This window comes from Rutilus rutilus (genome assembly GCF_951802725.1).
Source record: "Rutilus rutilus genome assembly, chromosome: 16".
NCBI lineage: Eukaryota > Metazoa > Chordata > Actinopteri > Cypriniformes > Leuciscidae > Rutilus > Rutilus rutilus.
The window spans coordinates 30796559-30808829 of record NC_140224.1 but is presented as its reverse complement, the minus strand read 5'-3'; the positions used below and the strand labels follow the sequence as shown (position 1 = coordinate 30808829).

General features: G+C 39.0%; 1 protein-coding gene across 1 annotated transcript in view; it reads left to right on the top strand.

The window, feature by feature from the left end:
* sdk2b (sidekick cell adhesion molecule 2b) overlaps nt 1-12271 on the top strand; it is a 307200-nt gene that overhangs the window by 256558 nt on the left and 38371 nt on the right. The window contains exons 9-15 of the mRNA XM_084433475.1: nt 900-1016; nt 2769-2936; nt 3061-3163; nt 8111-8287; nt 9000-9136; nt 10080-10227; nt 11563-11703. Coding sequence (XP_084289601.1) covers nt 900-1016; nt 2769-2936; nt 3061-3163; nt 8111-8287; nt 9000-9136; nt 10080-10227; nt 11563-11703 — 991 coding nt within the window. The remainder of the gene's footprint in view (nt 1-899; nt 1017-2768; nt 2937-3060; nt 3164-8110; nt 8288-8999; nt 9137-10079; nt 10228-11562; nt 11704-12271) is intronic.

Genomic DNA, 12271 nt, shown 5'->3' with positions numbered 1-12271 from the left:
CTCTCTCTGTCTGTCTCTTTCTCTTGCAGTCAGAAAGGCTTTGAATGCCATACCGACAATGCTTTTCTTTCTTCGTTCCCTCTTGTGCCGCTGATGTGCTTTTCTGTCGCTGTGCTAAGGCTGTGATTAATACCCTGTTGTGAGGGAGAGTTAGCGAGAGAGAGAGAGAGACAGTGAGAGATAAAGAGGGCTTTTATAGAGAACTGACTGAGCTTATCTTGCCGCTCAGAGACACATAGAGCTCGCTAAAACGCTAAACACCAAATCTAGCTGATATTTACCTCTGCTTACAATGAACTCAGATATTGGGTATGGGTGGACGGTGCCGAAGTTAAAGAGATTGTTTACCCAAAATGAAAATCTTGTCATCATTTACCTCACATTTATGTCACTCCAAACCAGTATGGCTTACTGTCTCATGTGGAGAACAAACGATGGTTATTTTGAAAAAAGTGTTGGACCCCATTGACTTTGTTTGAACAAAAACAAGCTAGCATCTTTTGTGTTCCACAGAAGAAAGTAAGTCATACAGGTTTGGAATGACATGGAGTAAATTTTTGGGTGAACTATCCCTTTGAGTATTAGCTTTCCCTTTCCCTTATCAAACAGTCTGGAAATGGTAAGGAATTGTATGTTCACCCACCTCCAAAATCCCAATTTATCATGCCTGTCTACATTTCCCAGTGAATTGTTTTTCTTCTGTTGTTCAACTTTCCGTTTCGTACCTGCTTTCATTGCGTTGTTTTCTTTACTCGTTTGGTTTCTAAGCCACGCTTTGATCCGCGCGAATCGAGTTTTGTGTGATTTTCCCAGCGCTTACGAATGCGAGGAAGTGTTTGAACGCGTGTGTGCCGTTGTACGTCTTTGTTTCTCATGCAGTTGGTGTGCTCCTCTCACAGGTATAGCACCGAACATCACGGCAGGGCCTTCCGACAGCACTGTGATTGACGGCATGTCAGTTATCCTGCACTGTGAGACCTCAGGAGCGCCCCGTCCTGCCATCACCTGGCAGAAAGGTGAAGAACACATCCTTCAAAGTCTACACTCACACATTACCAAAGAACAACTACAAAGCGTCAGTTCCCAGGCTGCACTTCACCTCAGTGCCTCTCTGTTCCTTTGTTATTTTTTTCGCCACTATATTGCACTATTTTGCTGCAATGCCGCCTTCACATTTTAAACTGTGCAGATGCCATCAGACAAGAAAATTATTGTGTGATTTGACACAGGCTACAATTATGTAAATGTATGTTTTATAGTGAACAGAGTGACTAAAACACCCTTAAGCATGGTAGCAACAACTTTCTTGAATAGCCAAACTACTCATTAAAAGTCATTGTAGAAGCTGCAAATACATCTTTAACCAGAACCATCTGAAATGTAAGATACTGGTTGCCACAAAATGTTGATTCTGTATGGAAACAATTATATGGAAGACCGGCAAATTCAGAGGAGCATGTCCGTCCCCAGAACCGTGCTTTACATTTATTTCAGAGCAAAGGGAAAGGAAACAAAGCCTGCTTGTGGCTTTAAAGGATTAGTTCACCCAAACATGGAAGTTCTGTCATTGTTTGCTCACCCTTCTGTTGTTTCAAACCCATATGACTTTTTCTGTGGAACACATCAGAAGTTTTAAAGAATTATTTTGGTCCCTCTTGTTCGTGCAATTATAATGAATGGGAACCAAGGCTGTCAAGCTCGTGCAAAATCAGAATCAAATGTTGTCTATATGATTCTCACACTTTATTCCAAGTCCTCTGATACAATACAAAAGCTTTGTGTGAGTTGCATACCCAAATTTAAGATTTTTATTTTTTTTTTCTATTTAAAATCTTTACATTTGCCATGGTTTAATTGAAAGACTTGTGTCTGAATCATTCTAGTCAAATCTTGAACGGAAAGAAAAGGAAAGATTACAGGTGCATGACGACTTAAATTTCATTCAAATTCTCACTCAAAACTACCATATGATTTCAAAAGATTTATAGAGTCGTGCTGACTTTTATGCTGCTTTTGTGTCCTTTCTGAGGCTTGAAACCTTCAGTGCCCATGGGGACTATTTGCATGGAAAGAAAAAACCTGTATAATTCCCCATTTGTGTTCACACAAATCAAATAAAGTTATATGGGTTTAGAACGACATGACGATAAATACTTCAGCAATGAAAGTTTCAGTTTTGTTGATAACAAATCCATAGATCTGCTGCTTAATCCAGATCTGTATTGGGGCTTTGATAACCTTCAAACTAACAGCAGAATGTGTACAATATAATATAATATAATATAATATAATATAATATAATATAATATAATATAATATAATATAATATAATTAATATAATGTAATTATATGTATTATATTAAATTCAATTGAATAAATCAATATATCAATATATAAATCAATATATATATATATGTTTGTTTTTTTTTTTTGAATTTTTTTTTTTTTTAAGAGAATGGAAACCCGAAAAAGTTTTGCACTTTTGCACTTTATTTGTGGCCTCTGGACAATACAATCTTGTGAGCTTTTTGGCCAATTTTCGTGTGCGGATCTTTTTACTGATTTAAAAAAATGTTGTAAAAATTAAAATCAAATCATTTTTTTACAGTTTTTATTAAATGTAAATAAAATTCCTTATATTTTCGCCATAGGCTTTATATTCATCATGCAACTTGGTTTGTTAATATACAGCAGATGTGCGTTACGATTTGATTTTGACTAATTTAATAACATGTATTTTTGCCTGGGTATGTGTGTGACCTCTGCAGGAGAACGAGTGCTGGCCAGCGGTTCGGTTCAGCTACCCCGGTTCACTCTCCTGGAATCAGGAAGTTTACTCATAAGCCCCTCCCACATATCAGACGCCGGCACCTACACCTGCATGGCCAGCAACTCCCGTGGCATAGACGAGGCCTCGGCCGACCTCGTGGTCTGGGGTGAGTGTGTTTGTGTGTATAGATCAGAGGCTATATTTTTACTTGATGACGTCCATGTTCAAGTGTGTTTGCATGTTTGTGTCATGCATGTACTGATGTGCATTTACTTGGTTCCACATTACAGCACGTACACGCATCACTAATCCTCCTCAGGATCAGAGCGTCATCAAAGGAACAAAAGCCACCATGACCTGTGGTGTGACACATGACCCCAGCGTCTCAGTCAGGTGCAGCCCACATACACTCGACTGCAAAGAAATATTGTGAACACAGAACGTTTTTTTGTTTTTGTTTTTTTAACTACTTTTATGATAATGTAACTAAAGCCATGTGGGTGAGGGGAAAAACATTAACCAGCTACATGTTCAAATTTTTTGAAAAAAATATAAATAGTTGACCTTCATTATTATATGAAGGACATTGCTATGTAGTAGCTAAGTGGTACTAAATTATTTTTTGTGTGTTGTTATGAAATTGTTAGGCTGTTACTAGGATGCTAGAGTGTTCTAAATGGTTGTAAGGGAGTTATTTGGTGGATTCTAGAGTGTTCTGGGTGGATGCTAGGCCGTTACTAGGTGGATGATAGAATGTTTTGGGTGGTTGCTAGACTGTTTCTAGGTGAATGATAGAATGTTTTGAGCAGTTGCTAGGCCATTACTAGGTGGATGCTAAAGTGTTCTGGATGGTTGTTAGGGTGTTACTTGGTGGATGCTAGAGTGTTCTGGGTGGTTGCTAGGACATTACTAGGTAGATGATAGAATGTTCTAGATGGTTGCTAGCTAGGCAGTTACTAGGTTAATGCTAGAGTGATCCTGATGGTTGCTAGGGCATTATTAGGAGGATGCTAGAGTGTTCTGGATGGTTGCTAGGCTGTTGCTAGGTGGATGCTAGAGTGTTCTGGATGGTTGTTAGGACATTACTTGGTGGATGCTAGAGGTGGATGATGGAATGTTTTGGGTGGTTGCTAGGCATTAGTAGGTGGATGTTAGAGTGTTCTTGTTGGTTGCTAGGCCATTACAAGGTTGATTATAGAAAGTTTTGGGTGGTTGTTTGGGCGTTACTTGGTGGATGGTAGAGTTTTCTGGGCTGCGTTTCCCAAAAGCATTGTAAGCCTAAGTTGATCATAGAACCATTGCCACCAATGGTCAACTTATGCTTTTGGAAAATGCAGCCCCCGGTGGTTACAAGGCCATTACCGTGTGGATGGTAGAGTGTTCTGGGTGGTTGCTAGGGCATTACTTGATGGATGCTAGAGTATTCTGGGTCCTAGGGTGTTACTAGGTGAATGTCACATTGTTTGGGTAGTTATGTGTGTGCTGGGTGGGTACTAGGCCATGACTAGGTGGATGTTAAAGTGTTCAGAGTGGTTGCTAGTCTGTTATTATGCAGATACTACAGTGTTCTGGGTGGTTGCTATGATGTTTTGGATGGTGGCTTGCTACACCTGAATATGAGCAATCGTGACGCAAGCCTTATGTTTCACACTTTTCAAATCCCAATGGATAAAATCATCTGGTGTTAATGATGCCTCACCAGCGTGAAATCATGAGCCATTACATTATCTCAACATTTACAACTCCCGTATGGTTCCCCAGAATCCTTTGAATCTCCCTTGAATCTCAGTGCGCTCATTTGGAAGTCAGCAGCCTCAACCATCCTCTATTACGGTAGACCGGCATTGTGATTTGAAGTCAAGATTCAAACTCTCAGTGAAAACCTGTAAACTGCCAAAGAGTTCCTCTCAATGAGCACCTGAACTTCAATTAGTGACACCTTTTAAGAGTTGTTTTTCAGCTGATTCAGTTATGTCAGGCTCCCTCTTTCGCTTCCATTTCTTTCTGTCCTCCGTAACCTCCGTTCCGAACACCCGTGGAGGCATTTCGCTTATTTCGTAAAGAATGAGGGATGAGAAGGAGGGGTAATTGTGTTGGATGGAACCAGTAATTGATAGCAGCAGTAAAAGGATTTCAAACAAGCCAGGCCATGATGCAATTAATCACGAGTGTTTGCGAATGTGTATCTGTTTCCAGCGTGTGTGCGAGAGAGTCTTATCGATTTACGCAGAGGTTAGACACATCTGTTAGACGCTTCTGATGACCTTGGATGTTCCCTGAATGAATGTAATATGTAGATCTGCTCAGTTAAATACACCGTTTCATACACACAGGTGTTATACGGTAAATACGTTTGTCAGACCAGAGGCACATAGGAACGATTGCTTTACTGTGATACAATAAATCATTTTTATTCTCTCTCTTTCTCTCTCTCTCTTCAAAACTCTCTATTTAACTTTAATTTAAAGACTTGAAATGAAATGATTCATCAGTCCTAAAAAAGTTTTTCATAATCCACCTAGTTACTGTTCTGGGCTGCGTTTCCCAAAAGCATCGTAAGCCTAAGTAGATCGTAAAAACAATCGTACGACTGATCTTAATATTACGGTCTGTTTCCCAAAAGCATCGTAACTTAAGTAGCACTTAAAAATCATCGTAGATCTACGAGTGCTGTGGAGTAATCGTAAATCCCTAAGTGCATCGTAAGAAGACAACCGGCAGATTACACCTTTATTCAAGTGAAATGTAATTATAAGGTTTTGATTGTACTTTAAGTTTATTGTACACTTTATTACTCGTTTTTTTGTTTAAATGAATTTCTAAATTAAATAATTAAAAGGGGCAGAAAACAAAAACAGAAAAATAGAAACAATTTAATCCAATAATTTTAATCTCAATTAAATTAATGAACACATTTTTTTCAATATGCTTCAAAGACTGGGAAAAATAGGGATGAACTAAAAAAATCTGTCAATGACTTGTACCATGTATTGGGCATTTCTTGGTTGGCCATCATGTGGCCCCATCATGCCATCTTTGACCTCCTCCTCCTCCTCCTCCACCACCTCTTCATCTTATTCCTCCCTATAAGGACACTCTCATATGTCCTGACTACAACTACAAAGATTCTCAAACTGCTGAGGTGTGTGGCTGCAGTCTGGACAACAGAAGATGGAGGCTGAGGCCTGGGAGGGTTGTTTGGAGGACTAGGAGATGTGCTTGGAGATGGCAGATTAAACTGATAGTTCCTCTGAGCATGAAGGACCTGACTCGGGCTCAGGTTGAGTTACCCCTACTCCTCCATGGATGTCAATACCACTACAAATGCCATCTGAAGCATTTGTGCCAAATGACAAGGCCTTTTCTTCCTCTGCTGTGAAAAGGGAGGTCTCATTGGGCCCACCACCTGTTTTATTAAATGTTGTCCTCTGCAGTGCCCATTTCCTTTTAGCAAGGCTTGCCACTTCTTCCTGACCTCCTTCCCTGATCTTTTTATGCCCCTAGTTGCAGTCAGTTTCCTAGCAATATCCTACCAAATTTTTGGTTTTTATTTATTTGTTTGACTGCCCTTAAACCTGCTGAAAATAATACGTTTGGATAGCTCCACCTCATATAAAATGACATTATCTCCTCTTTTAGAAAATGTTTTTTTTTTTTTTTTTGGTTCAGCCATTTTGCTGGTGTCTCCACCCGAAGGTTTGTGCTTTTTATAGATTTCAAAATACAAGCGTGTGCTACAATTACGAGCCATTCTACAAGGTGACATTTCAGCACTTGACAAGCGGACAGCGACTCTTAAGTAGCACTTAAAGCACAGCTGCGTGCGATCGTGCTAAGTGCATTTTTGTGAAACGCACGTGAAATGAACACGAACGTTCGTAAAGTCGCTCGTAGAAAATCCTCGTAAGTGCTAAGATCCATCGTTATCTGGAAACGCAGCCCTGGTCGGTTGCTAGGCCGTTACTAGTCGGATGCTAGAGTGTTATGGCTGGTTGCTTTTATTTTTGGTATTTTTGTCTTTATTTAGATAGTATAGCTGGAGAGAGGACAGGAAGCAAAGTCGGAGAGAGAGGAAGTCGGGGTTGGGAAAGGACCTCGAGTCGGGAACATAGACTGTAAAAAAAATATGGTCAGCGCGTCTCCGCTACCTTCCACTGTAGAAAAACGAAGCCATAATATCACAGTAACCGTCGTTGAAGATTACATAATTTGGAGCCCGAGTCCTGAGATGGAGCATCAAGGTCCTGCCCAAACGCCCGCAGACTCAGTCGCAAGCACAGCTGTCAATCATGACATTACACCACGTTTTTATAGCATCAAAAATCGTACTAAAACCAAACTTACTGGGAAGACGAACACTTGAACACAGGTCTGCGCGATGAGAACTACTTAAAACGACAGAAACCATCTTTGGAAAAAAATTTATTGAAATGTAATTGGATTTTCTAGTTTGGCTCGTGTTCCATTCGATTACATGGAGAGGGCGGGGTTTAAGACCTATACTCCATCCAGCCACCAGGGGGCGATCAACATGCTTTGGCTTCACTTTTCGGGACTTGTGTGGCACACTTGGTCGGGAGTTGAACTCGGGTTGCCCGGAGCGCAGCTTCACTACATGTTGGAGCACTGCCCAGGAAGCCATCGGCTCTAACTGGTTGCTTAAGTTTAACAAGATTGATGCCAGAACTGGGTGGTTTCTAGGGTGTTACTAGATGGATTCTAGAACATTCTGGGTGATTGCTAGGATGTTGTGGGTGGTTGCTAGGTTGTTATTTGGTGGATGTTTGGGTGTTCTGGATGGTTGCTAGGCCATTAGGTGAATGCTAGAATGTTGTGGGTGGTTGCTTGGATGTTTCTAAGTGGATGCTAGAGTATTCTTGGTGGTTGCTATAGTTTTACAAGAGTGATGTTAGAACTGGGTGATTGCTAGGATGTGCTGGATGGTTGCTAGGCTGTAACTAGATGGATGATAGAATGTTCTGGGTGGTTGCAAGGGTTTTACTAAATAGATGCGAGAGTGTTGTGGTTTCTAGGTCTTTATTAGGTGGTTTCTAGGGTGTTTCTAGGGATTTCTAAGTTGTTTACAGATTTTAAAAAGAGGGTTTTAGGAAGCACCACTATTGACATTTACATTGTGGAATTTTCACAATGAAATCTAGATGGATCAAATCAAGTCCCACTGTACAATATTTCCACTTCATTTTACATTATGAAAATACAATATATTTGATGTTATCTGAAATTTAATGACAGTATAAAAACATCAACGTATACAATGTAATGGTCTTGAAATGACTTACAGTATTGGTCTTGTATGTTGTTGTTTGTGTGTACGTTCAGGTTTGTTTGGGAGAAGGATGGTCAGGTGATCATCCCTCAGTCTCTGCCTCGAATGCGACTGGATGTCAATGGAACGCTGCACATCTCTCAGACCTGGTCAGGTGACATCGGCACATACACCTGCAGAGTGACATCAGTAGGCGGCAATGATTCCCGCAGCGCACACTTACGCGTGAGGTCAGAGATGAAAACTCTATCCCATCATCCCACGCAGTCCTTCATCTCTTCTGATCATTCCTTTTTGATTTGCTCTCTCTCCTGTTCTCTGAATCGTACCTCATTCAGTTTTTCAATATCCCTGTTCATCACCTGCACTCATTTGGTCTCTTTTTTTGGTGTCGTTGCCTCCATTTTTTAATTTAATAGCACAGTAGTTATTATCTGCTCTCATTTCTCATCTCATTTCTCTTTTTTTTTTTCATCAAACATGTTTTGATTCACCCTGTATTTTTCTTTTTTCTTTTACTTTCATGATTGATTGATAATCCTGTAATCATTTTAAACACATTCATTAATTTCCACGTTTCTCCAGTCAAACATTGCCATTCTCTTTTTAAACTCAATTTGTATTCCTGTCATATATAAAGAATTGTATATATATATATATATATTTTTTTTTTTTTTTTTTTTTTTTTTGAAATATATCTCGCATTTACAGGAAGTGCAGCTTGATGCTACAATAAATTACGTTGTTAAAATTAGTCATACTAGACGTAACAGGAATAGTTCTAAACGGCAATCCACATTGACCTCTGTTTTATAGAATGACCCTTTTATGTACTTGTTCTCTTTAGATATTAGATATGCTTCATGGAGTGCTCATTAAATGGCCCTGAAAAGTAATGATTATCTCACGCTTTCTTCTTCTGAAATAACATATTACCCACAGGCAGTTGCCTCATGCCCCTGAGAACCCCACTGCAGTGTTAAGCACCTCAGAGAAGAGAGCCATAAACCTCACATGGGCCAAACCTTTTGATGGGAACAGCCCTCTCATTCACTACATTCTGGAAGTGTCTGAAAACAGTGAGTAAAGACCTCATATGTGAATCATTAATCTTAGGCAAGTTGTGTGACATTGATATAGTTACCTTGTTATGAATTTCACTGATGATGTTCTGAAAGTCATAATAATGTTAAATAGACTAAATTATTATTGATATTATATGATCAACATAATTTGTTTATAATAACACCAATAATAATAATAATAAAAATAATAATAATTAATATTATTATATTAATACAATTATGTTGTGTCATAATAACAACAAACATCAATGAAAGTATTTATTATTAGTAGTAGCAGTAGTTAGTAGTAGTATTAATACAATTATCTAAACAAAATGTGTTATTATTATTGCTGTTTTTATTGTTATAATTATTGTTAGTATTATATTTGTATTATATATTATTATTATTATTAAAATAGTATAATCAACATAATTTATAATTATAACACCAATAACAATAACAATAATAATAATAATTATTATTAGTAGTAGTAGTAGTAGTAGTAGTAGTAGTAGTATTAGTATTATTATAGTAATACTAATAATAATAATTATTAGTAGTATAATTATTATTATACATTTTATGTTTTTTTTATTATCAAAATAATTTATACAAAAATTGTAATTAAAGTAAAAATAATAACCAACTAATTATTTTTAATAATAATAATATTTTATATATGGTTTAATAGTATTATTTATTATAGGGTTTAAGGTTTAGCAAATAATGTCATAAACAATTAATTTAAATAACATTTTAGGTTCTCCATTTTCTTCGTATTTTTGTGTTCTTCATGTGACCTTATGGGTTTTCTAAAGCACCAGCAAATAGAACCACTGAACTTGAAAGGCTATACAGGACCTGAAGAAAATTGTCCTATGCAAAACCTCTTTTTTTAATTTTTAAGGATATTGGTTTAGTTCATTGTGTGTCCTTCATTATCTGCTCTACACAGACGCTCCTTGGACGGTCCTGTTGGCTAACATTGAGCCAGATTCGACCGCTGTAACGGTCAACGGGTTGATCCCGGCGCGCTCATACCAGTTCCGCCTGTGTGCCGTCAACGACGTTGGCAAGGGCCAGTTCAGCAAGGAGACTGACCGGTGAGCTGATCACAGTGTCCTAAAGCCCGTCGAGTACCATAGCTGTGCCCTGTTTGACCATAAAGATAACTCTATCACTCTGTCACAGCATGTGAAAATTGCCTGTGCTCTCATGGGACAGTGTCTACGGGAGGATTTATCTGTCTGAACGCTCTGTGTGTATACGGCTGTATTTCTCTTGGATGTGTTTGTGTGTCAGTGTATCTTCCAAGGATCAGTGTAATCAAAGCCCTCGGAATGTAAAGGAAGCTTTTCAACACTTAAATTAGACATTCAGCAAATGCCCCCATCAGAACGGATACAAATCCCTCTGGTTCTCCAGAGGTTTGAGAAAAACCTCTTCTAGCCACGATAATCCCAACTCAGAATATACAGGCTGAAACCAGCCTATAAAAAAGAGAGATACAGAGAGATCACATTACGGCTATATTACATTTCAGACTGTATATAGCACTGACGGACCATTTGCATTTAGGGGAAACTAGCTAGTGTAAAATAAGTCCTGTCTTCCAAGTAAAAGAGCCAATCGTCAATCAGCAATGTCATCGCTTTGTGTTCACAACAGTACTAGACTGGACCAACCTGGGAATTTATTAATTTTTTAATGTTATTTTAGCTACAATACCTTTCATGTTGAAATATGCGTTTTTGCAGATGGTCGTCGAGTGAAACCAACTTCCCTTGAAAGGAACTTTGGTAACATCTGCAGCTCCTGGTCTTAGTTTACTGTGAGACAACAGGTTTTAGTGTCTTGCATTTAGTGGTCAAGGCCAATATATCAGCTAATAATTGCCATTTCTTAATTATCAGCATCAGACGGTACATTTTTCTGTGCCGTTTGCGTCTAGACATTTTTTTGGTGGTTGTGAAGTTTGAAGTAGATTCATCATCTGCTTTCCATTTCCAAAAAAATTATAATTCCCGCTTAGTTCAGAATCATGCATCATTAATTTCTATTTTAACACAGCTCCCTGCAATACTTAATGTATGATTCTTCAATCGCGCCATCTAGCGGTATGTTATTACATGACAACATACACTACAACTGAGTAATGGGCAACAGACCGCTCAAGTGGGTACATTGAGGTAATAAAATATGTCAAATTGATATTTTGTGTTCAATTATTGGCAATTTTGTAGTGGTGTCTTGTATCACCCTGAAGAGGTTTCTTTTGCATAACTATCTGCTGACAGTACACTATCCCTTAGCCTTGCCGCACCCCCCTTTTTATAATTGTGGTCCCCCGGTAGGGGTCACACCCCAGAGTTTGGGAACCGTCTAAGACATCGGCATCAGCCATCAAGTAATCACTTGTGTTTACCCTCTCTCCTCAGGGTCTCTCTTCCAGAAGAGCCACCCAGCGCTCCCCCTCAGAACGTCATTGCCAGTGGCCGCACCAACCAGTCCATCATGATTCAGTGGCAGCCACCACCAGAAAGCCACCAAAATGGCATCCTGAGAGGATACATCATCCGGTGAGACATGTTTACTCATGTCTGGGGTCTGATTGTATCTTAAACCCTTAGTTTGTTCTATGTTTTACACTTATTTCACTCTCAGTCTTCTGCTGTCTGTTTTTCCCAGTCAACGCCAATATGAGTCTTTTCCAGCTGGTCTAAATTCTCTTTCTCCACAGCAGGTTTGAGGGGAAATTTGATTGTATTGTATTATTTCAAGGCTGCTCCAGGATTTGAGCACTTCGGGGTATTTTCCTCTGTCAGTGATGACAGTGAATTGGACTTTTTGTTCATTTATTTATATATTTTCCCTGTTCATCATTGAGGAAAGCTGAAGGCCGTCTTTGATATTGCAAACCTTGGTCGCCCCGTATGGTCCTCGGCTCAGCTCAAGGAAAACGCACAGAATGGCATGACATTTCTAGAGTGGTTCTTTTTCGCCCTCTGTTGCTTATCTATGGTACTGCGGTACAAAACCCAACAGACAGATCTGATTATGAAGAGTAGATGAGACGAGGTATATTTTTAGAGATGCTTATCAGAGCCCTTCAGAGAGAGTTATCTCGGGGGAATGTTCTCCTCTGTC